This window comes from Callithrix jacchus, chromosome 1 (genome assembly GCF_049354715.1).
Source record: "Callithrix jacchus isolate 240 chromosome 1, calJac240_pri, whole genome shotgun sequence".
NCBI classification, from domain to species: domain Eukaryota; kingdom Metazoa; phylum Chordata; class Mammalia; order Primates; family Cebidae; genus Callithrix; species Callithrix jacchus.
In genome coordinates this window covers 198,829,387-198,855,821 of record NC_133502.1, presented here as the reverse complement: position 1 = coordinate 198,855,821, position 26,435 = coordinate 198,829,387, and the positions used below count along the sequence as shown (strand labels likewise).

General features: G+C 40.7%; 1 protein-coding gene across 6 annotated transcripts in view; it reads left to right on the top strand.

The window, feature by feature from the left end:
* TTC28 (tetratricopeptide repeat domain 28) overlaps positions 1-26,435 on the top strand; it is a 708,603-nt gene that overhangs the window by 517,052 nt on the left and 165,116 nt on the right. For all 6 annotated transcript variants that reach the window (XM_078337130.1, XM_035258707.3, XM_035258622.3 and 3 more), the window contains one exon: positions 18,837-19,344. In XM_078337130.1, the coding sequence (XP_078193256.1) occupies positions 18,837-19,344 (508 nt within the window). The remainder of the gene's footprint in view (positions 1-18,836; positions 19,345-26,435) is intronic.

Genomic DNA, 26,435 nt, shown 5'->3' with positions numbered 1-26,435 from the left:
GCATGAGCCACCACGCCCAGCTGATTTTTTGTATTTTGAATAGAGATGGGGTTACACCATGTTAGCCAGGATGGTCTCAATCTCCTGACCTTGTGATCCGCCTGCCTTGGCCTCCCAAAGGGCTGGGATTACAGGCATGAGCCACCACGCCCAGCCTGAGCTCATGTTTTAAAAATCCTTTCCCAGCCCAATATTGTGAAGCTTTTTCACTCTGTTTTCTTCTAGCAGTTTCATAGTTTCAGGTTTTATGGCTAAGTCTTTAATCTAATTTTTAAATTATTTATTATACTTTACGTTCTGAGATATATGTGCAGAACATACAGGTTTGTTACATAGGTATATATATGCCATGGTGGTTTGCTGCACCTATCAACCTATCATCTACATCAGGTATTTCTCCTAATGCTATCCCTCCCCTATACCCCAGCCCCCAGAAGGGCCCCAGTGTGTGATGTTCCCTTCCCTATATCCATGTGTTCTCATTGTTCAACACTTACTTATGAGTGAGAACATGCGGTGTTTGGTTTTCTGTTCCTGTGTTAGTTTGCTGAGAATGATGGTTTCCAGCTTCATCCATGTCCCTGCAAAGGACATGAACTCATCCTTTTTTTGCAGCTGCATAGTATGCCGTGGTGTCTATGTGCCACATTTTCCTTACCCAGTCTATCATTGATGAGCATTTGGGTTGGTTCCAAGTCTTTGCTATTGTGAACAGTGCCACAGTAAACATACATGTGCATGTGTCTTTATAGTAGAATGATTTATAATCCTTTGGGTATATACCCAGTAATGGGATCCTGGATCAAATGGTGTTTCTGGTTCTAGATCCTTAAGGAATCACCACACTGTCTTCCACAATGCTTGAACTAATTTACACTTTCACCAACAGTGTAAAAGCCTTCCTATTTCTCTACATCCTCTTCAGCATCTGTTGTTTCCTGACTTTTTAATGATCACCATTCTAACTGGCATGAGATGGTATCTCATTATTTTGATTTGCATTTCTATAGCGACCAGTGATGAGCTTTTTTTCATATGTTTGTTGGCCGCATGAATGTCTTCTTTTGAGAAGCATCTTTTCATATCCTTTGCCCACTTTTTGATTTTTTTTCCTTGTGAATTTGTTTAAGTTCTTTGTAAATTCTAGATATTAGCCTTTTGTTAGATGGATAGATTGCAAAAATTTTCTCACATTCTATAGGTTGCCTGTTCACACTAATGATAGTTTCTTTTGCTGTGCAGAACTCTTTAGTTTAATTAAGTCCCATTTGTCAATTTTGGCTTTTGTTGCCATTGCTTTCGGTGTTTTAGTCATGAAGTCTTTGCCCATGCGTGTGTCCTGAATGGTATTGCCTAGGTTTTCTTCTAGGTTTTTTATGGTTTTAGGTCATACATTTAAGTCTTTAATCCATCTTGAGTTCATTTTTGTATAAGGTATAAGGAAGGGGTCCAGTTTCAGTTTTCTGAATATGGCTAGCCAGTTTTCCCAACACCATTTATTAAATAAAATTTAATTTTTTAATTAAAATTTAATTTCCTCATTGCTTGTTTTTTCAGGTTTGTCAAAGATCAGATGGTTGTAGATGTGTGGTGTTATTTCTGAGACCTCTGTTTTGTTCCATTGGTCTGTATATCTGTTTTTGTACTGGTACCATGCTGTTTTGGTTACTGCAGCCTTGTAATATAGTTTGAAGTCAGGTAGCATGATGCTTCCAGCTTTGTTCTTCTTGCTTAGGATTGTCTTGGCTATGCGGGCTCTTTTTTGGTTCTGTATGACATTTAAAATAGTTTTTTCTAATTCTGTCAAGAAAGTCAAAGGTAGTTTGGTGGAGATAGCATTGAATCTATAAATTACTTTGGGCAGTATGGCTGTTTTCATGATATTGATTCTTCCTGTCCATGAGCATGGAATGTTTTTCCATTTGTTTGTGTCCTCTCTCTCTCTTTTTTTTTTCAGCTTCCTCAGATTGAAATGTGTTCTCTTATTTTCTTGAGCAGCGGTTTGTAGTTCTCCTTGAAGAGGTCCTTCACATCCCTTGTAAGTTGAATTCCTAGATACTTTATTGTCTTTGTAGCAATTGTGAATGGGAGTTCACTCATGATTTGACTCTCTGTTTGTCTATTATTGGTGTATAGGAATGCTTGTGATTTTTGCACATTGATTTTTATCCTGAGACTTTGCTGAAGTTGCTTATCAGCTTAAGGAGATTTGGTGCTGAGACGATGGGGTTTTCTAAATAAACAATCATGTCATCTGAAACAGAGGCAATTTGACTTCCTCTCTTGCTATTTGAATGTCCTTTATTTCTTTCTGTTCTCTAATTGCCCTGGCCAGAACTTCCAATACTATGTTGAACAGGCGTGGTGAGAGAGGGCATCCTTGTCTTCTGCAAGTTTTCAAAGGGAATCCTTTAGTTTTTGCCCATTCAGTATGATATTGACTGTAGGTTTGTCATAAATAGCTCTTATTATTTTGAGATATGTTCCATCGATACCTAGTTTGTTTAGAGTTTGTAGCATGAAGGCATGTTGGATTTTATTGAAGGCCTTTTCTGATTTATTGAGATAATCATGTGGTTTTTGTCATTGGTTCTGTTTATGTGATAGATTATGTTTATTGATTTGCATATGTTGAACCAGCCTTGAATCCCAGAGATGAAGCCAACTTGATTGTGGTGGATAAGCTTTTTGATGTGCTGCTGGATTTGGTTTGCCAGTATTTTATTGAGGATTTTCACATTGATGTTTATCAGGGATATTGGCCTGAAATTTTCTTTTTTTGTTGTGTCTCTGCCAGGCTTTGGTATTAGGATGATGCTGGCCTCATAAAATGAGTTAGGGAGGATTTTCTCTCTTTTTATTGTTTGGAATAGTTTCCAAAGGAATGGTACAAGCTCCTCTTTGTACCTCTGGTAGAATTTGGCTGTAAATCCATCTGGTCCTGGGGTTTTCTTGATTGGTAGGCTATTAATTATTGCCTCAATTTCAGAACTTGTTATTGGTCTATTCAGGGATTTGACTTCTTCCTGATTTAGTCTTGGGAGGGTATATGTATCTAGGAATTTATTCATTTCTTCTAGATTTTTTAGTCTATTTGTGCAGAGATCTTTATAGTATTCTCTGATGGTAGTTTGTATTTCTCAGGATCAGTTGTAATATACCCTTTATCATTTTTTATTGTGTCTATTTGATTCTTCTTTTTTTTTCTTCTTAATTAGTCTGGCTAATGGTCTATTTTGTTGATCTTTTCAAAAAACCAGCTCCTGGATTCATGGATTTTTTTGAAGGGTCTTTCGTGTCTCTATCTCCTTCAGTTCTGCTATGATCTTAGTTATTTCTTGTCTTCTGCTAGCTTTTGAATTTACTTGCTCTTGCTTCTCTAGTTCTTTTAATTATGATGTTAGGGTGTCGATTTTAGATCTTTCTTGCTTTCTCCTATGGGCATTTAATGCTATAAAATTTTTGTCTAAACACTGCTTTGGCTGTGTCTCAGAGATTCTGATACCTTGTGTCTTTGTTCTAATTGGTTTCAAAGAACTTATTTATTTTTGCCTTAATTTTGTTATTCAGGAGCAGATTGTTAAGTTTTCATGTAGTTGTGCAGTTTTGAGTGAGTTTCTTAATCCTGAGTTCTAATTTGGTTGCATGGTGGTCTGAGAGACTGTTGGCTATGATTTCCATTCTTTTGCATTTTCTGAGGAGTGTTTTACTTTGAATTATCTGGTCGATTTTAGAATAAGTGTGATGTGGTGCTGAGAAGAACTTATATTTTGTTGATTTGGGGTAGAGAGTTCTGTAGATGTCTCTTAGGTCTGCTTGGTTCAGAGCTGAGTTCCAACTTGATTTTACTCTCAGCTGAATATTCTTGTTGATTTTCTATCTTCTTGATCTAACATTGACAGTAGGGTGTTAAAGTCACCCACTATTACTGTGTGAGAGTCTAAGTCTCCTTTTAGGTCTCTAAAAACTGGCTTTCAGAATCTGGATGCTCCTGTTTTGGGCACATATATATTTAGGATAGTTAGCTCTTCTTGTTGCGTTGATCACTTTACCATTATGTAATGCCCCTCCCCACCCTTCTATTTTGTATCTTTGTTGGTTTAAACTCTGTTTTGTCAGAGACTAGGATGTCGGGAACTGCTAATCATGGCTTGCCAAACAGCCTGAATGGTGGGGATATCTAAGGTTCTTTGAGATGGCCAGCCAACACTAAATGTTGGCCATTCCACCTCACAGAAAGTTTTTAGTCTTACCAGGGTAATTTTGACCCCACAATCTCCGGAGAAGCCCTTCCTAAAATTCTTGACCATACAGTCTAGGACCATGGGTTTGGACTGCCTCTTTCCCATGATGTGTGCCCCCTTCTGGCTGGTGGCATGAGACAGACAAAGGGAGGGGGTACCCCCTTAAGGACCACTCAGGTGCCCACCTGGCCATGTCCCTTGCAGGAACTTTAGGTGCCTCTTAGCATTGGCAGGTCAGTACAATCTCCTGACTCGGATCGAGCTCAGCCTGATACTGTCCTAAGCCTTTTGAGGTCGTCATGGAACCAGTGGTTAAGCCCACTCGGACTGTGGAGCCACAGACTGGAGTTTCAAGGGCAAGCCCTTGAGCTCTGCATTCACTCACTCATACACACAGAGGTTACAATATTCCCACCCCAACCCCGGAAATCTACCTGCAGTCTCCAAACGGGGACCAAGGGAGGTGATCAGGCTCTCCTTCCATTTGTAGACAGGCCTGCCTAGGGTCAGGTCCTGGGACCTTACCTTGTCTGAGGTCTTCCCTTGTTCAGTCCGTCCCCTTCTGTGAGTCTGGTGGGCAGCAGCACTGGAGCAGCAGCAGTTCCCCTGCCAGGGATGGAGGTCCTGTTGAAGTGCACAGCAGGGTCCCCTGCCGACAGATGCGCTGTCTGCCCTTTCCGACCCCAAGTCAGTGGCTCAAGGGGCCAGCACGGTTGGGTTTCCTGATCAGGGAACCATATGTTATGGGGAATTTCACCTGACAAGAAACCCAAACAGCACTCAGAGGGTTGCAGTTTATTACACCGGTGGGTCCAGGTGGGTTCCTACCCAAAAGTCTGGACCCTGGCCTAAGTCAGTACACAGCTTTTATAGGTTAGGGGCAAAGGACCGTTAACTCAAGGTTTTAGGCAACATGGCAGTTTTACAGGGGGCTTTTTGGCTAGTAAACAGGAAGCAGGTGAGCAGAAGCAGAAAAGAACAAATAAGGCAGTTGAGGCAGTTAATTTAGGCACTTAGGAAATTAGGTATTCAGGAAATTTTCCTCAATAAGCCTTTCACACAGCCTTTTCATCTCAATGGGTTTTGACCCTTTAATTTGCCAGTCTGTGTCTTTTAATTGGGACATTTAGCCCATTTACATTTAAGGTTAATATTGTTATGTGTGAATTTGATCCTGTCATCATGATGCCAGCTGGTTATTTTGCCCATTAGTTGATGCAGTTTCTTCTTAATATTGATGGTCTTTACAATTTGGTATGTTTTTGCAGTGGCTGGTACCGGTTTTTCCTTCCTATGTTTAGTTCTTGCTTCAAGAGTTCTTCTCAGGCAAGCCTGGTTGTCACAGAATCTCTCAGTATTTGCTTGACTGTAAAGGATTTTGTTTTTCCTTTGCTCATGAAGCTTAGTTTGGCTGGATATAAAATTCAAGTTTGAAAATTCTTTAAGAATGTTGAATGTTGGCCCCCACTCTCTTCTGGGTTATAGGATTTCTGCAGAGAGATCTGCTGTTAGTCTGGTGGGCTTCCCTTTGTAGATAATCCAACCTTTCTCTCTGGCTATCCTTAACATTTTTTCTTTCATTTCAACTTGGTGAATCTGACAATTATGTGTCTTGGGTTGCTCTTCTTGAGGCATATCTTAGTGGTGTTCTCTTGTATTTCCTGAATTAGAATGTTGACCTGTCTTGCCAGATTGAGGAAACTCTCCTGGATAGTATCCTGAAGTGTGTTTTTCAACTTGGTTCCATTCTCCTTGTCACTTTCAGGTACACCAGGCAAATGTTTGGTTTGGTCTTTTCATACAGTCCCATATTTCTTGGAGGTTGTTTTCATTTCTTTTTTTCTTCTTTATCTAATCTTGTCTTCATGCTTTATTTCATTAAGCTGATCTTCAGTCTCTGATATTTTTTCTTCTGCTTGGTTGATCCAGCTATTGATACTTGTTTATGCTTCATGAAGTTCTCGTGCTGTGTTTTTCAACTCCATCAGGTCATTTATGTTCTTTTCTAAACTGGTTATTCTAGTTAATAATTCCTGTAACCTTTTTTCAAGGTTTTTTTTTTTTTTTTTTTTTTAATTTTTTATTGGATTATAGGTTTTGGGGTACATGAGCAGAGCATGCAAGACAGTTGCATAGGTACACACATGGCAGTGTGCTTTGCTTTTCTTCTCCCCTTCACCCACATTTGGCATTTCTCCCCAGGCTATCCCTCCCCACCTCCCCCTCCCACCGGCCCTCCCCTTTTCCCCCCAATAGACCCCAGTGTTTAGTACTCCCCTTTCTGTGTCCATGTGTTCTCATTTTTCATCACCCACCTATGAGTGAGAATATGCGGTGTTTCATTTTCTGTTCTTGTGTCAGTTTGCTGAGGATGATGTTCTCCAGATTCATCCATGTCCCTACAAACGACACAAACTCATCATTTCTGATTGCTGCATAATATTCCATGGTGTATATGTGCCACATTTTTCCAATGCAGTCTATTATCAATGGGCATTTGGGTTGATTCCAGGTCTTTGCTATTGTAAACAGTGCTGCAATGAACATTCGTGTTCATGTGTCCTTATAGTAGAACGATTTATAGTCCTTTGGATATATACCCAGTAATGGGATTGCTGGGTCAAATGGAATTTCTATTTCTAAGGCCTTCAGGAATTGCCACACTGTCTTCCACAATGGTTGAACTAATTTACACTCCCACCAACAGTGTAAAAGTGTTCCTTTTTCTCCACATCCTCTCCAGCATCTGTTGTCTCCAGATTTTTTAATGATCGCCATTCTAACTGGCGTGAGATGGTATCTCAATGTGGTTTTGATTTGCATCTCTCTGATGACCAGTGACGATGAGCATTTTTTCATATGATTGTTGCCCTCATATATGTCTTCTTTCGTAAAGTATCTGTTCATATCCTTTGCCCACTTTTGAATGGGCTTGTTTGTTTTTTTCCTGTAAATCTGCTTGAGTTCTTTGTAAATTCTGGATATCAGCCCTTTGTCAGATGGGTAGACTGCGAAAATTTTTTCCCATTCTGTTGGTTGCCGATCCACTCTAGTGACTGTTTCTTTTGCCGTGCAGAAGCTGTGGAGTTTCATTAGGTCCCATTGGTCTATTTTGGCTTTTGTTGCCAATGCTTTTGGTGTTTTGTTCATGAAGTCCTTGCCTACTCCTATGTCCTGGATAGTTTTGCCTAGATTTCCTTCTAGGGTTTTTATGGTTCCAGGTCTTATGTTTAAGTCTTTAATCCATCTGGAGTTAATTTTAGTGTAAGGTGTCAGGAAGGGGTCCAGTTTCTGCTTTCTGCACATGGCTAGCCAGTTTTCCCAACACCATTTGTTAAACATGGAATCCTTGCCCCATTGCTTGTTTTTGTCAGGTTTATCAAAGATTGTATAGTTGTATGTATGTTGTGTTGCCTCCGGTGCCTCTGTTTTGTTCCATTGGTCTATATCTCTGTTTTGGTACCAGTACCATGCTGTTTTGATTACTGTAGCCTTGTAGTATAGTTTGAAATCTGGTAGTGTGATGCCCCCCGCTGTGTTCTTTTTGCTTAGAATTGACTTGGCTATGCGGGCTCTCTTTTTGTTCCATATGAAGTTCATGGTGGTTTTTTCCAGTTCTGTGAAGAAAGTCAATGGTAGCTTGATGGGGATAGCGTTGATTCTGTAAATTACTTTGGGCAGTATAGCCATTTTCACGATATTAATTCTTCCTAACCATGAACATGGAATGTTTCTCCATCTGTTTGTGTCCTCTCTGATTTCGTTGAGCAGTGGTTTGTAGTTCTCCTTGAAGAGGTCCCTTACGTTCCTTGTGAGTTGTATTTCAAGGTATTTTATTCTTTTTGTAGCAATTGCGAATGGCAGTTCGCTCTTGATTTGGCTTTCTTTAAGTCTGTTATTGGTGTAGACGAATGCTTGTGATTTTTGCACATTGATTTTATATCCTGAGACTTTGCTGAAGTTGTTTATCAGTTTCAGGAGTTTTTGGGCTGAGGCAATGGGGTCTTCTAGGTATACTATCATGTCGTCTGCAAATAGAGACAATTTGGCTTCCACCTTTCCTATTTGAATACCCTTTATTTCTTTTTCTTGCCTGATTGCTCTGGCTAGAACTTCCAGTACTATATTGAATAGGAGTGGTGAGAGAGGGCATCCTTGTCTAGTGCCAGATTTCAAAGGGAATGCTTCCAGTTTTTGCCCATTCAGTATGATATTGGCTGTTGGTTTGTCATAGATAGCTTTTATTACTTTGAGATACGTTCCATCGATACCGAGTTTATTGAGGGTTTTTAGCATAAAGGGCTGTTGAATTTTGTCAAAAGCCTTCTCTGCGTCAATTGAGATAATCATGTGGTTTTTGTTTTTGGTTCCGTTTATGTGGTGAATTACGTTTATAGACTTGCGTATGTTGAACCAGCCTTGCATCCCCGGGATGAATCCTACTTGATCATGATGAATAAGTTTTTTGATTTGCTGTTGCAATCGGCTTGCCAATATTTTATTGAAGATTTTTGCATCTATGTTCATCATGGATATTGGCCTGAAGTTTTCTTTTCTCGTTGGGTCTCTGCCGGGTTTTGGTATCAGGATGATGTTGGTCTCATAAAATGATTTGGGAAGGATTCCCTCTTTTTGGATTGTTTGAAATAGTTTTAGAAGGAATGGTACCAGCTCCTCCTTGTGTGTCTGGTAGAATTCGGCTGTGAACCCGTCTGGACCTGGGCTTTTTTTGTGTGGTAGGCTCTTAATTGCTGCCTCGACTTCAGACCTTGTTATTGGTCTATTCATAGTTTCAGCTTCCTCCTGGTTTAGGCTTGGGAGGACACAGGAGTCCAGGAATTTATCCATTTCTTCCAGGTTTACTAGTTTATGTGCATATAGTTGTTTGTAATATTCTCTGATGATGGTTTGAATTTCTGTGGAATCTGTGGTGATTTCCCCTTTATCATTTTTTATTGCATCTATTTGGTTGTTCTCTCTTTTATTTTTAATCAATCTGGCTAGTGGTCTGTCTATTTTGTTGATCTTTTCAAAAAACCAGCTCTTGGATTTATTGATTTTTTGAAGGGTTTTTCATGTCTCAATCTCCTTCAGCTCAGCTCTGATCTTAGTAATTTCTTGTCTTCTGCTGGGTTTGAGTTTTTTTGATCTTGCTCCTCTAGCTCTTTCAATTTTGACGATAGGGTGTCAATTTTGGATCTCTCCATTCTCCTCATATGGGCACTTATTGCTATATACTTTCCTCTAGAGACTGCTTTAAATGTGTCCCAGAGGTTCTGGCACGTTGTGTCTTCGTTCTCATTGGTTTCGAAGAACTTCTTTATTTCTGCCTTCATTTCGTTGTTTACCCAGTCAACATTCAAGAGCCAGTTGTTCAGTTTCCATGAAGCTGTGCGGTTCTGGGTTGGTTTCTGAATTCTGAGTTCTAACTTGATTGCACTATGGCCTGAGAGGCTGTTTGTTATGATTTCAGTTGTTTTGCATTTGTTGAGCAGTGCTTTACTTCCAATTATGTGGTCAATTTTAGAGTAGGTGTGATGTGGTGCTGAGAAGAATGTGTATTCTGTGGATTTGGGGTGGAGAATTCTGTAAATGTCCACCAGGTTTGCTTGCTCCAGGTCTGAGTTCAAGCCCTGGATATCCTTGTTGATTTTCTGTCTGGTTGATCTGTCTAGTATTGACAGTGGAGTGTTAAAGTCTCCCACTATTATTGTGTGGGAGTCTAAGTCCTTTTGTAAGTTATTAAGAACTTGCCTTATGTATCTGGGTGCTCCTGTGTTGGGTCCATATATGTTTAGGATCGTTAGCTCTTCTTGTTGTATCGATCCTTTTACCATTATGTAATGACCTTCTTTGTCTCTTTTGATCTTTGTTGCTTTAAAGTCTATTTTATCAGAGATGAGAATTGCAACTCCTGCTTTTTTTTGCTTTCCATTAGCTTGGTAAATCTTCCTCCATCCCTTTATTTTGAGCCTTTGTGTATCCTTGCATGTGAGATGGGTTTCCTGGATACAGCACACTGATGGGTTTTGGATTTTTATCCAATTTGCCAGTCTGTGTCTTTTGATTGGTGCATTTAGTCCATTTACATTTAGGGTTAATATTGTTATGTGTGAATTTGATACTGCCATTTTGATTCTAAGTGGCTGTTTTGCCTGTTAGTTGTTGTAGATTCTTCATTATGTTGAAGCTCTTTCGCATTCAGTGTGATTTTGGAATGGCTGGTACTGATTGATCCTTTCTATGTGTAGTGCCTCTTTTAGGAGCTCTTGTAAAGCAGGCCTGGTGGTGACAAAATCTCTGAGTACTTGCTTGTTCGCAAAGGATTTTATTCTTCCTTCACTTCTGAAGCTCAGTTTGGCTGGATATGAAATTCTGGGTTGAAAGTTCTTTTCTTTAAGAATGTTGAATATTGGCCCCCACTCTCTTCTGGCTTGTAGTGTTTCTGCCGAGAGATCTGCTGTGAGTCTGATGGGCTTCCCTTTGTGGGTGACCCGACCTTTCTCTCTGGCTGCCCTTAGTATTCTCTCCTTTATTTCAACTCTGTTGAATCTGACGATTATGTGCCTTGGGGTTGCTCTTCTTGCGGAATATCTTTGTGGTGTTCTCTGTATTTCCTGCAATTGAGTGTTGGCCTGTCTTGCTAGGTGGGGGAAATTTTCCTGGATGATGTCCTGAAGAGTATTTTCCAGCTTGGATTCATTCTCTTCGTCCCCTTCTGGTACACCTATCAAACATAGGTTAGGTCTTTTCACATAGTCCCACATTTCTTGGAGACTTTGTTCATTCCTTTTTGCGCTTTTTTCTCTGAGCTTGGTTTCTCGTTGTATTTCATTGAGTTGGTCTTCGACCTCAGATATTCTTTCTTCTGCTTGGTCAATTCGGCTATTGAAATTTGTGTTTGCTTCGCGAAGTTCTCGTATTGTGTTTTTCAGCTCCTTTAATTCATTCATATTCCTCTCTAAGGTATCCATTCTTGTTATCATTTCCTCGAATCTTTTTTCAAATCTTTTTTCAAGGTTCTTAGTTTCTTTGCATTGATTTAATACATGATCTTTTAGCTCACAAAAGTTTCTCATTATCCATCTTCTGAAGTCTAATTCCGTCATTTCGTCACAGTCATTCTCCGTCCAGCTTTGCTCCCTTGCTGGTGAGGAGTTTTGGTCCTTTCTAGGAGGCGAGGTGTTCTGGTTTCGGGTGTTTTCCTCCTTTTTGCGCTGGTTTCTTCCCATCTTTGTGGATTTGTCCGCTGGTCGTCTGCGTAGTTGCTGACTTTTCGTTTGGGTCTCTGAGTGGACACCCAGAATGTTGATGATGAAGTATTTCTGTTGCTTGGTTTTCCTTCTACCAGTCTAGCCCCTTCGCTGTACGACTGCTGAGGTCCGCTCCAGACCCTGCTTGTGTGGGGTGCACCTCTAGTAGCTGTGGCACAGCGAGGGATGCTACCAGTTTCTTTTTCTGCTCTCTTTGTCCCAGGATGATGCCTGCCTAATGCCAGTCTTTTGGATATAGAGGGGTCAGGGAGCTGCTTGAGGAGACAGTTTGTACTTTATAGGGGTTTAATTGCTGAGCTGTGCACTCTGTTGTTCATTCAGGACTGTTAGGCTGCTATGTTTTATTCTGCTGCAACAGAGCTCATTAAAAAACCCTTTTTTTTTTCCCTCAAATCCTCTGTGTTGAGGGGTTTGGGCTTTATTTTTGGATATCCGATCAGGTGTCCTGCCCAGCTAGAAGGCAGACTAGCCACTGTTTGGCTGCCGAGGCTCCGCCCTGCTGTTGTGTGATTCGCGCTGTTCCTGCCGGCTCTGCTGTGGTCTCCGCCACGCCCTGCGGCGGAGTCTCTTCGTTGTAGCGTGTTGCCTCAGCAATGGTAGGCTGTGTCAGCAGTGGGCATGTATCTCAGTAGGGACGGGTTGCCTCGGCAACAGCTGGCTGCGTCAGCAGTGGGCGTGTATCTCAGTTGGGGCGGGTTGCCTTGGTAGTGGTGGACGCCCCTCCCCCAAAGAGCGTCTCGGACCGTCTGCTCGGGATAGTTTGAAATCGCGGTTTTGTTCGTCCCACTGGGTATCCCAATCCCTGCAATCCCCTGGGCTGACCTACTGTCCAAGTCTCGTTCAGTCTCAAGTCCAGCCCTCTCAAGTCTCAGGTTGCCGGTTCAACAGGGCACCCGGACAAGCGCGCCCTGTGGGGATTGCTGGGTAGGGCCGGCCACCGCCACCCCGGCTGCCGGCTTCGCCAGGCAGACCTACTGCCTGGCGTCCCGTGTCTTTTTTATACTTGGGAGTTTCCCCATTCTGTGGGCAACAAAGATCAGTCTGGAAATGCCGCTCTGACTCACCGTTTGCGGATTCAACGAGAAGAGCTCTAATCCTGGGTTGTTCTCACAGCGCCATCTTGAGTCCTCTTTTTTCAAGGTTTTTAGCTTCCTTGCATTGGGTTAGAACATGCTCCTTTAGCTCAGAGGAGTTTGTTATTACCCACCTTCTGAAGACTACTTCTGTCAGTTCATTAGACTCATTCTTTGTCTGGTTTTGTTCCCTTGCTGGTGAGGAGTTGTGTTCCTTTGGAGGAGAAGAGGCATTCTGGGTTTTGGAATTTTAGCCGTTTTGTGCTGGTTTTTCCTCGTCTTTGTAGATGTATCTACCTTTCTTTGGTCTTTGATGTTAGTGAACTTTGGATGAAGTTTCTGTGTGGACGTCCTTTTTGTTGATGTTGATATTTTTCCTTTCTGTTTATTAGTTTCTCTTCAAACAGTCAGGCCCTCTGCTTCAGGTCTGCTGGAGTTTGCTGAAGATCCAGTCCAGACCTTGTTTGCCTGTATCACCAGCAGAGGCTGCAGAAGAGCAAAGATTGCTGCCTGTTTCTTCCTCTGGAATTTTTGTCCCAGAGGGGCACCTGCCACATGCCAGCCAGAGCTCTCCTGTATGAGGTGTCTGTCAACTCCTACTGGGAGATGAGTCCCAGTCAGGAGGCACTGACATCAGAGACCCACTTGAGGTGGCAGTCTCTCCCTTAGCAGAGCTCAAGAGCTGTGCTAGGAGATCCGCTGCTCTCTTCAGAGCTGGCAGGCAGAAACATTTAAGTCTGCTGAAGCTGCACCCACAGCTGCTCCTTCCCCCAGGTGCTCTGTCTCAGGGAATGGGAGTTTGATCTATAAGCTCCTTACTGGGGCTGCTGCCTTCCTTTCAGAGATGCCATGCCCAGGGAGGAGGAATGTAGGCAGGCAGTCTGGCTACAGCGACTGCAGAACTGTGGTGGGCTCTTCACAGTTCAAACTCCCCAGCAACTTTGTTTACACTGTGAGGGGAAAACCGCCTAACCTACTTAAGCCTTGATAATGGTGGATGTGGATGCCCCTACCCCCACCAAGCTCGACTGTCCCAGGTTGACTTCAGACTGCTGTGCTGGCAGCAACAATTTCAAGCCAGTGGATCTTAGCTTGCTGGGCTCCGTAGGTATGGGATCTGCTGAACTAGACCACTTGGCTTCCTGGCTTCAGCCCCCTTTCTGGGGAGTAAACAGTTCTGTCTCATTGGTGCTCCAGGCACCATTGGGGTATAAAAAAAAATACTCCTGCAGCTACCTCAGTGTCTGCCCAAACAGCCACTTAGTTTTGTGCTTGAAACTCTGGGCCCTGGTGACGTAGGCAATCAGGGGAATCTCCTGGTCTGTGGGTTGCAAAGACCGTGGGAAAAGTGTAGTGTCCGGGCCAGAGTGCACCTTTCCTCACAGCATAGTCCCTCATGACTTCCCTTGGCTAGGGGAGGCAGTTCCCTGACCCCTTGCACTTCCTGGGTGAGGCGATGCCCCACCCTGCTTCTGGTCACCCTCCATGGGCTGCACCCACTGTCTAACCACTCCCAGTGAGATGAGCTGGGTACCTCAGTTGGAAATGCAGAAATCACTCGCCTTCTGCATTGATCTCGCTAGGAGCTGCAGACTCGGAGCTGTTCCTATTCAGCCATCTTGCCAGCAACTCCTTTTATCTGTTTTTGAATGTATTAAATCTGTTCGATTTTTGTATATGGTGAGAGAAGGAGTCTAGTCTCATCTTTCCACATGTAAATATTCAAACTTCCCAGCACTTTTTTTTTAAGAGACTACTACCTTTTTCTCCAATGTATGTTCTTGGCAACTTTGCCAAAAATCAGTTGGCTATAGGTACATCAATTTATTTCTAGACCTAGATAATTTTCTTGAATGCAAAAATGAATGAACAAAGGAACCAACCAACAGACCCCAAACACTCCAATGCCTACCTAAACTTTTACTGCTGGAAGTATAGTGCATTTACCAAGATTATGTGTTGGATATACACCTAATTGTATATGTGTTGGATTATGTATTAGATATGTGTTGGATTCTAAAATGTCCCTAAGTAAAGAGTGGATTTCTTTCTTTTCTTTCCCTTAAGAGATGGGATTTTGCTCTGTCTTCCAGACTGGGAGTACAGTGGCATGATTTGAGCATCTTATTGCTGGGTTCTGAATTAAGGTCATTATAAATACTGTGTTATTTAGTACTTGTAAAGGATCTGTGAGATATCAGTATTTCCATTTTACAGATGAGTAAACTAAGTCTCAAGTATGTTACAAATGTGTGTTATCAGAATTTGTGCATGCCTAATTCCAGAGTATATCTTTATTCTTCTATGTATCTCTGCCTATTGGGTTGTAGGTAGTTAATCTAGACTTTGGGTTTATGGGCACTGAACTGGCAGATAGTACATGGAGCACATGGACTTGGGCAGTAAAAAAGAAATATAATATTTCTGGTACTAGCTTCAGGTACGTTTCCCATTTTTCCAGTGACATGCAGTGAATCAATCAGCAATTATATTGAATATTCTCTGTATGACAGTATGGGCATGTAATCCTCCCACAAGATATAACCCTTATGAAAAATACATATGGTAAGGGAAAAACTTGCTAGATGGAAGGAAAACATGTTTAAATCTTCAGCATAATATTTAATGGTAGTGTCATCGATGTGGTTATAGTTTGGGTAGTTTAAACTTTATTTCTCAAACTAAAAACCTTTAAAGGTGGTTTGAAGAAATGGGAACAAATTTCTTACTCTAGCTTTATGTCCCATGAAACTAACTTGTCAGATGCAATTCTTCTGCAAATATTCAGGTCACAGAGCAAGAGGTGACTGACTCCTATGTGCCTAAATCTGCAGCTGGAAATTATACTTTGGCAAGAACATGAGTAATTTATATCTTGTAGAAAGAGAAAAGTGTTGTCTTATTCCAACCAGATAGTTTGTTAGCATAACTGTTTGTATGCATTTTAGTATTCAAATACAGATGTTCCAGAATGTTTCCACTGTGGGAAGCAGCTGCTGCTATTCTAGCACAGAAATCTCAAAGAGATTAATATACAAAGGCAGCATGAACCTCAGTGGCAAATGCAGCATCTGCTTGAGGTGGGGCCTATGATTCCCCATAGATAGTGGGTCTTCAGATTCTTGTTAACAGCCTGAAACCATGTTTCAGATCTAAGCTTATTCTACAGGAACAGGAACAAAGACAAGTGATTAATTTGTAATTCACTTAGCTGATAAATATCATCACATGTTATTTGCCCAGGGGCTGTAAAACACTGGACTTTATTTCCTGTAGCAACTGATAGGAATATAGATGTTTGGTCATAATGATTGATGTTTTCAGTTGCCATTACTAGCTTTTGCTTGGTAACAGAAAAGGCAGCTTGCAGTCGTAAAACATCCACACCTTACTGATGCATTCACAGAGCACTTTATAGTTTACTGAAGGCACTCACATGCCCTGCTTCATCTGATGCCATCCCAGCCCTCTGAAGTATGTACAGTATTGTCTTAGCAACATTTTACATATAAAGAAAACAGGAGTGAAGAAGTGAACGACCTATTAGTGTTACATAGCCAGGGCCTCTGATACTAAATCCTATTCCATTATTGTATTATACCAACCTGCCTCTCTAATTTCAGAGGCTATGATATGTGCTTTATACATTACATTCTTTCTAGAGATACTGACTTCCAGGACACCCGTCATGAAGAGTCCTAGTCTCACAGCACTGCCTGGTAACTGGAGGATGCCAGGAAAAAGCCAATGTAATATTCTTTCCCTTTTTCTCCCACACCCCGGAGGGGAAATTCCTAAATATTCCTTTCCTTATGTTCAGAGAGCTTTAGTAAGCAGCTCCTATGTCTCCCTGGCATTTAGAGAAATGAAGAACCAGAAGCAGAAGATCCCAGGGCTATCATTTGGAGTTGCCATAAACCAGAAGTTCCTGAGAACAGCGATGCCTGGGGTGTTGTGCCTGCCCCGAGACTTATAAATCCATCCCATGCAGTGTTCAAAGGCTCATTGCCTCAACCAGATCTACTATTTGGAATTATCTAGTGAATTATTTATGGTTTACATATTTGACAGGGGCTCATAGCTAGGTTTGAAAATACTCTGTTTCTGGCTTGCTGCTTGGGCCTAAAAATGTCTGGAAAAGCAAGGATCAGAGAAGTTAAGTTGCTAAAGCTCTCAGAGCTAGTAAAGGGCAGTGCAGTTCTGAACAAGGTGTATCTGATTCTAAACTACACTAGCTCCATAGTCAAAGAGCCTGTATGTTTTGCTTTGAGGGTAACAAAGAGTTCTGGACGGGAGTGGGTTGTGTCCTCCCTAGCCAGGCCTGGGTGGAGAAGAACCCACAAAGAATAAGGTGGGGAGGGCCAACTACTCAAGTAGAGGAAAGAGACCGAGTCTCTGGGCCTGCAGCAAAGGAGAAAAGGAGCTTTGGGGGATGGGGGGTGGGTGGAGGTGGGAGCAATAGAAAGTCCTATGTACAATGTGTTGACACGAAGTCCTAACCTCAGTCCCAAAGAGGCTCACAAAGTAGGAACCTGAGGCCTTTACACATGTCCAAGTGACATGCTTTTGGTGACTTCATTGCTGCTTCTGCCGGAAGCACATTGCTGCAGCATTGTGACTTGCGTGGAATTGTTTCTGCCTCCACCACTCAGAAAAAAAACCAGAAAAACAAATTTCGAATTATTTATTTTCTCTCTGTTTTCTAAATCTTTTTGTTAGAACATCTGTGAAATGATAAAAGCAACTTAAAACAATATGGACTTGTTTTTTTTTTTTTTTTTGCAAATACACTATTTGCGAGCACCATAAAAAAAGTTTCCTCAGTTATTTTGATCAAGAGCTGCTATTTTACAGACAAAGAAAATAGGGTAGAAAATCACTCATATCTGTAAAATATTAATAAAAGTGTTCTGAAGTGCACAGACATAGAACAGGTCTCATAAAGAAATGCCCTTACTCCAGGAGGGGCCGTGTCCCCTCATTGTTATTTCCTAGCTGGGAGGCCCTTAGGAAAATTACTTGCCTATGTGTAACAGAGTACACCCTTTGTTCTGGCAGGATCGCATGCTCATGTTACTAAGAGGGAGCATCATGAAGAAAGGCAGCCACATGGCTCTAGCCATAGGCAGGTGATAAAGGAAAGAAAGGGTAGGCAAGCTTCCAACTTGTAGGATAAAAAGAAGGACAGAAAAATCCCAGTATAACTTCCCTTTTATATCTACAAAGAAATTAGAAACCAAAGACTAGAATCTAAGACTGCAAGTATTTGTTAAGATTTTAGAAACCATGTAACATCTCCCCTGCTTTTGTTGTCCCTTTGTGGTTTACTATACCAGCATAGGGTTAGTTTCATTAAAACCTTTAAGACAAAAAGGGTTTGTGTACTTTTTCTTGGACCAAAAAAAAAAAAAAAACTACCAAAAATGAATGAGTGGCAAGCAATGTGAGAGGAGAACTAGGAAGATGTCATCTCTCTGCACAGAGAGGCTGGAGTTAGAAGCACTTCTAGGCAAGAAAAGAGATGCTTGAAAAGCTAGTGTGAGCCTGAGAAGTGGGGGTGAGGCTTAATGGAGACCATCCCACTCAGAGGTACAGTATATTGTAACTCACCTGTTTTTTTTTTTAATCTCTGAGACTCATTTAAATATAAGCCCTCCACAGTAACCAACAGTGGTGAAGTTACCTTGAAGGAACAAAGAAAAGAGAGCAGGACCCTCTCCAGTGAACTTTGGGTCACAGAATCATTAGTCATCATGGTAAACATCTCTCTTACCATTAATATATCCGTTTACTGTGGAAGAAGACAAGAATAGAGAAATACCCAGGGGTGTAAAAAGCCAAGCATGGATTTCTCCTATGACTTTCCTATAATCTGTTATATGTAGTAATTAATTTCAATTTTCTTAAACATTTTCTCATACCACAGAGGTTAAGTATTAACAGAGATGTAATATCATAATTAATATTATAAATGTCAAGTGTTTAAAATGAAGGTTATGTGTAATGCAACTTGTTTCTATGAGATTAGGTATAGAAAGTTACTGATTAAAGCACCATTGTCTTATTAGAAACTTGCTGTTTGGATGTGTTCTTTATCAATTCTGTATAGGTGTGGAAAACTGACAGAAGTACCATTAGGAATTGGATTGGATAGTTACAAGCAACCTGAAAAATTTTATTTGCCAAAACATACCAAAACCATTCTGATGTGTTTTCATTCCTCCACATTATCCTTTTCTCTCCAGGCAGCTTCATCAGCCTTGAGCAGTCTGGGCCATGTGTACACAGCCATTGGAGACTACCCCAATGCACTGGCCAGTCACAAACAGTGTGTTCTTCTTGCCAAGCAATCCAAAGATGAACTTTCTGAAGCCCGAGAACTTGGCAACATGGGAGCTGTGTATATTGCCATGGGTGACTTTGAGAATGCTGTGCAGTGCCATGAGCAGCATCTGAAGATAGCCAAGGACCTGGGGAACAAGCGAGAAGAGGCCCGGGCTTACAGCAACCTGGGCAGTGCCTATCACTACCGGAGGAACTTTGACAAGGCCATGTCTTACCACAACTATGTCCTGGAGCTGGCACAGGAGTTGATGGAAAAGGCCATTGAGATGCGAGCCTATGCTGGACTAGGCCATGCTGCCAGGTGCATGCAGGATTTGGAGAGGGCTAAACAGTACCATGAGCAGCAGCTGGGTATTGCTGAGGATCTCAAGGACCGGGCTGCAGAAGGGCGAGCATCCTCCAATCTAGGTAAGAACAGGGTTGCTTACAAGAGCCCAGGTCAATGTCATGAGCTGGAAATAGCTGGAGTAGACCACTATTTTTTATAGGAATCTATGTGTTTATATTTAAAAGAATATCCTTATTGTGTGTGCTCTTGTCTTGTCTTTTTGAGACAGGGTCTTCATCTGTCACTAAGGATAGATTACACACACTGAGGATGGTGTGGCACAACCACAGCTTACTGCAGTGATCTTCCCACCTCAGCCTCCCAAGTATCTGGGATGACAGGCACATGCCACCACACCTGGCTATTTTTTTGATTTCATGTAGAGACAGGGATCTTCTTATGTTGCCCAGGCTGGTCTCAATCTCCTGGGCTCAAGTGATCCTCCCACCTTGGCCTTACAAAGTGCTACAGTTACAGGCATGAGCCACCGTGGTGCCTGGTCTCTTTCTTTAGCTGTATTTCCTTGGAGCCTGCTTTCTCTAAATCACACAGTTCTTCCTGTCATCATAGGGCTCTGAGGATTAGAATTCTGAAATACTGGAAAAACAAAACATCCCAACCTTTTAATCTGTAGAGAAAAAAGAGCAATCAGATTTATCTAATTAGAGAGAAAAGGCATGAAATGATGATGTAGGCTATGTTTGGTTTAAATGAAAGAGAAGCTGCTAAGCAGTCATCAGTGGATGAGAATGTGAAAGGATTTTTGCTTACAGGGATTTCTTTACTTGGTGAATTAACCCCACAGGAAATGCATTTTTCCTCAAAATTATGTGTATTCAAAAAATAATATTGATAGATTTAATATAATGCATGATTATTTTTGTGAAAGATCTAAAGATGATAGATTACAGTCACTTTTGATAGTACTTGGTTACAATTAAAACATTTATAATTTGACGGAATTTATATGTAGTGGTAAGAGACAACAAGTAATTGGTAACTGCCAATGTTTTAGAAGATATTATTTTATCCCTGTATTCAAACAGATGTGGGTACATAATGAATGGAAGGTACAGATGTGTTTGGAAGTATGGACTAAACTTATCCCTGTGCCTGGAGCCACGTGGTTGGTTCTTTGCCCATAGGGATTCAGGATGGGAAGAGGACAAGGAGAAGGTGACCTTATTGCTATGCATATCATATATGAGCAGCACAGAATGTAAAACTTAGCCTGCCTCCCTCCCTCCCTCCCTCCCTCCCTCCCTCCCTCCCTCCCTTCCTTCCTTTTTCCTTCCCCTCCCTCCCTTTCTCTTTCTTTTCTTTCTTCTTGAGACAGGGTATCCATCTACTACCTTGGCTGGAGTTCAGTGGCACAATCATGGCTCACTGCAGCCTCAAACTCCTGGGCAAAAGTGATCCTCCCACCTGAGCCTCCCAAGTAGCTATAACCATAGGCACAGTGTGTGCCATCTTGACCAGCTAATTTCTTTCTTTCTTTCTTTATAGAGACAGGGTCTCACTATGCTGCCCAAGCTCGTCTGAAACTTTTGGGCTCAAGTGACCTGCCCATGGTGGGCATCAGCCACCATGCCCAGCTGATTGTCATTTGTTGTTTTTGTTGTTCCAATGAAGCCTTGCTATGTTCCTCAGGCTAGTCTCGAATTCCTGGCCTCAAATAATCCTCCCACCTTGGCCTCCCAAAGTGTTGGGATGACAGGCATGAGCCACTACACTCAGTGATTCTTTGTATTTTATAATACAAGCATTTACAGATAGAAAATTTTCTCTAAACACTGCTTGACCTGCATTCCATAATTTTTTAAGTATTATGTTCACTTTTGTTGAGTTTTTAAAATCTTCTGAGTTGATTTGTGATTTCTCTTTGTCCCATGAAGTGTTTAATATAAAAATATTTGGAGTTTTTTAAAGATACTTGATAGCGATTAAATTTTATTGCGATCAGAGAATATACTCTGTGCAATTTCAGTAGGTATAGTTCTCTATAGATGTCAGTGAGGTCAAGATAGTTGATGGTGTTGTTCAGATCATCTTTGTCTTTATTGATTTTTTTAATTTTGTTTTGGTCTATGTGTTCCATCAGTTGCTAAAAAAGGGCTTGCTTAACTCTACATTTTATTGTGGATTTGTTTACTTCCCCTTTAATTCTGTGAAATTTTGCTTGATGTATTTTAAAGCTTTCTCATTGGATGCATATTCATTTATGATTATTTTGTCTTTCTGACAAATTGGCCCTTTTATCATTATGAAACTTATCTCTTTATCGTGAGTAATATCCTTTTGTCTTGCAGTCTACCTTATCTCATACAGTTATACCCATTTCCACCTTTTTATGCTTTCTGTTTCTGTGGCTACCTTTTTCTCTTTGTTTACGTTTTATTCTCTATATTTTTATTTAAAGTTCTTTTTATCCAACCGTGGACAACATTTAGTTAGGCCTTACTTTTTATTGATTTTCGTAATTATAGCCTTTTAATTAGATAATCTTTCCCATTTAATATTTAATGTAATTATTGCTGGATTTAGATCCATCTTTTTTTTTTTTTTTTTTTTTTTTTTTTGAGACAGAGTCTTACTCTGTTGCCAGGGCCGGAGTGTAGTGATGCGATCTCAGCTCACTGCTACTTCTGTCTTCGAGGTTCAAGCAATTCTCCTACCTCAGCCTCCCTGGGATTACAGGTACCTGCCACTATGCCCAGCTAATTTTTTGTATTTTTAGAAGAGACAGACTGGTCTTGAACTCCTGACCTCGTGGTTTGCCTGCCTCAGCTTTCCAAACTGATTACAGGTGTGAGCCCCTGTGCCTGGCTGGGTCCATCATTTTACTGTTGGTTTTCTGTGTGTTTCATTTATATTTGTTCTTTTGCCCTTCCTTTCCTATATTCTATGATTAATCTTTTAGATTTTATTTTCTCTATTTACTTTTTAACTCTACCTCTTTGTACCATTTTAACCCCCTTTTCTCTAATTAGATAGTGAAAATAATCATATATTCTTAATTTTTTGTAGTCTAAGGTAATCATAGTACTTCCTATAGACCTTGTAAGTTCACTTACTCCCCATACTGTGTACTTTATGCTACTTCATGTACTTTAAACTCCACCATACATTTATGTTTTGTTTTAGATACTGATTTTAAAGAATTGAGAGGAAAAATAATGTTTTATATCTATCCATTTCATTCCTAAAGATCTGAGTTTCCAGCTGGTATCATTTCTCTTTAGCCTGAGGAGCTTCATGTAGCATTCTTTGTGGTGCTCATCTGCCAGTGATTGATTCTCTAAATTTTTGCTTAAGATGTCTTTGTTTCACCTTTATTCTTGAAAGATATGTTTGCTGGATGTAGAATTCTAGGTTGGTAGGGCTTTTTTTTCTTTCTTTCAGCACTTTAAAGGTGTCATTCCTCTGTTTTTTGGCCTCCATTACTTCTGATTAGACTCAATGGGTATTAATATTCTGTATGTTAGGTGCCAGTTTTTCTTGATTGCTTTCAAGATTTTTCTCTAACTTTGATTTTTCAGTAGTTTGACTATAGTATGCCTCAATGTGGCTTTCTTTGTATTTTCTTCTTCCTCTGGTTCTTTCAGCTTTTGAATCTATATATATATATATATATATATATACAAGTAAACTTACGGAATTTTTACCTATTTTTTAAAAATTTTTTTTCCGGCCCAAATTTCTCTCCTGTATGAGTTTACACATGCATTTTTATCATTTGCTATTGTCCTATATGATACTGACATTCTCTTAATTTTTAAAATATTTTTTCTCTGTATTCTTCAGTTTGAAATTTTCTGTTAATCTTTTTTTTTTTTTTTTAAGATGGAGTTTTGCTCTTGTTACCCAGGCTGGAGTGTAATGGCGCGATCTCGGCTCACTGCAACCTCCTCCTGGGTTCAGGCAATTCTCCTGCCTCAGCCTCCTGAGTAGCTGGGATTACAGGCACATGCCACCATGCCCAGCTAATTTTTTGTATTTTTAGTAGAGACGGGGTTTCACCATGTTGACCAGGATGGTCTTGATCTCTTGACCTTGTGATCCACCTGTCTTGGCCTCCCAAAGTGCTGGGATTACAGTGTTAATCTATTTTTATTAACTCTTCTGTCGTCTCCAATCTGCTGTTAAACCCATCCAGTGATGCAGAATTTGGGATTTTCCAAGATCATGCTCACTTCTGACATCATTGCATGTTCAGGGGTCCCCCCAGACCTCAGGTTTGATAATTCACTTAAAGGACTCATAGTACTCACTGAAAGCTGTTATACATGGTGAAAGTTTACTACAGTAAAAGGATATGATTAAAATCAGCCATGGGAAGAGGCACATGGGGCAGAACCCAGAAAAGTTCCAAGTGCAAAGCTTCCACTTGTCTTCTCCCAGTGGAGTTGTGAACAATCTAGCTTTTCTAAGCAACTATGTGTGGCAGTATGCACAGAGTATTGCTAACCAGAGAAGGTTATTCAAGCTTTAGTATCCAGAGTTTTCATAGGACCTTGGTCAGATAGATAGCAGTATAGCAATTTAATGTTTTTTACATTTAAATTGTTATACATTGGATTTTCTTTCTATGTAAATACGGAAACCTGACAATATTTTACGAAATCTTTCCATGGAAAAAGGCCTAGATTTATAGGTAAAATGATTCTAACATAGGTAGTCAATACACTAACCAGGTGTTAGGAAGTCAAACCATACACCTCAGCTTTTCATCTAAAGCAGTTCCAATTAAGGGTCGTTAAAGGGGGAAATACAAATGTAAAAAATTGAGATGTCCCAGGCCCTGAAACAGATTTTTCTAGACATCCGAAAGAAAGGAACATGAGTGTCCTTTCCCCATGTAAAAGGAGAAATGAGAAATGGAGAGCATCAACCAAAGCAGGAGATTTTTCTGATCAAGCACCAGAGGCCTCGCAGAAAATGATTCACACCCTCATTAAGGTTATGACATGCACATCCTGTGCTGTGCCCCACACCTATCAGTGCCTAATACATATTAATAATATTTATTCTCTCCTTTAGGTCAAGATTTGTCACCTAGCTTGTCTAGACATTGCTATTTAAAAGGAGCTGTGATTTGCTTATAGATACAGTGCATCTGTAAACATGTGAGCAGAGGCAGACGGGGCAGTAAATCTTGGTCAGAGCTGCACTTTGGACTGTGGCAAGAGAGGCTGCAAAACTGTTGCTGGAATAATGAAGTGGATGCTTGCTGCCAGGTCCTAGAGTTGTGTCTCCAGCAGGCAGAGTCTAGCAGTAAATTAGCTTATGTTTCAGCTTGGCAGTTGGCACTTGGTTCATTTGTAGATGCTAATTGTAATCTGATGTTATCAGCAGCAGGTAATTGAAATGGGCTTGATGAATTACTTAATTTCTTTTAATAGCTGAGTCTTCAAGAACTGAATAAAGAAGATAAGGTGATCAGGAGGAAAACACAACAGCTCTATCTTTCTAATTAGTGCTCGGAGGTTTTTTCTTCTTTACACAAATGATTATGAACATATGAAGCTGAATAGGTTTATGAGTCAAAAACCCCCATGGGGACTTTTCCCATTAGGCAGCCCAGTTCTGAGCATTGATAACACTTCTGTTAGGACTTCAGAAAGGAATATTTGAGTGATCACTTTGGAAAGCATTTTTCTGAACACGATTTTGTTTTCCTAGACTTAGGTGGGCACTACTTGCTGGGGGTGCTGCCACTTTGGTGCTCACTTTACCTTCAGCTGTTCTTTGGCCATGTTCTGTGAGCAGTGCTGCCTGGCACCATGCAGTGAACCTGGGAGCCTTGCAATGGTGTTAGTCATTGGCTCCTGCACTCACACCTGGCACTGGCACCTCCCACACCTGCCTGTCCTTAAGTCTTTCCATCTGCAACAGCTCCTGTGTAGCCCTTTGTTTTGCCAGCAATGGTGAGTACAGATGTGACCCTGGGTTCTGCCATCTGTGCTGGACACTGCATACTGGGCCTATGACATGTGACTGCACTGAGCTTTGGGGTCTTTCTTCTGGAATCATTTGGCTAGGCCTTTAGTCTGATGTTCATTCCTTAAGGAATTCATCTGTTTTGTGGTGACTTTAGAGGAATTTGCTTTTGAATTTTTTTTGAGAAAATTCAAAATAGCAGAATATGTAGAGTATCAGAATCAGATCTTTTAGGTAGACATTTGGAGGTGATTTAACAAATGATTATTCAGATCACCTCTGTGGTTCTCCTTCATGGAGAATTCTATTTGAAGATAATATTTACAGGTGAAGATACCAAGTTTCTAAGCCACCAACATGATTGTGGCAGCAAATGTCTTTGATGATAAAAGGTATGTTTCAGAGGCTCTGGTAATGATCTGCTTCTTGATCTGAGTGGTAGGGTTACACAGCTCTCCTCAACTTTGTGAAAATTTGTTAAGCTCTTTGCTTATGATTTTACACCTTCCTTATGATATTTTATATTCTATTTAAAGGCTTATTTTTAAAAACACATTGCACTCTGGGGCAGAGTAGGATTGTAATCGTATACCTTTTTTTTTCTTTTTCCTTTTTAATCTTTTAATTGACAAAATATATATACTTATGGGATACAGTGTGATATTTGATATATGTACACATTGTAGAAAGATTAAATCAAGCTAATTAACATATTCATCAGCTCACCTACTTACTTTTTTTTTTTTAAACTGGTGAGAACATTTAAAATCTCCCCTTTTAGCATTTTGAAATATACATTATTAATCGTGGTCACCATGCTGTACAACAGATCACTAAAATGTATTTCTCTTGTCTCACTGGAAATTTTCACCTTTGATGAACATCATCTCCCTTCTCTGCATCCCCTAACTCCCACAAGCAGCCTCCAGTAATCACCATTTTATTGTCTGCTTCTGTTGTTATCATAGGCGATGATAGCTCCATGTATGTTACTGCCCCTGAAGACCATCTGGTGGAACAAAATATGGGGGTAGAAGCCAATGGTATTGATGATTCTGACCCTGTGTTGGCCTAGGCTAATGTGTGCGTTTGTGTCTTAGTTTTTAACAAGTTTGACAAGCTTTTAGTTTTCACATAAATCATATAGTATTTGTCTTTCTGTGCCTGGCTAATTTCACTTAGCATAGCATTCCCTAGGTTTATCCATATTGTCTTAAATGACAGAATTTTC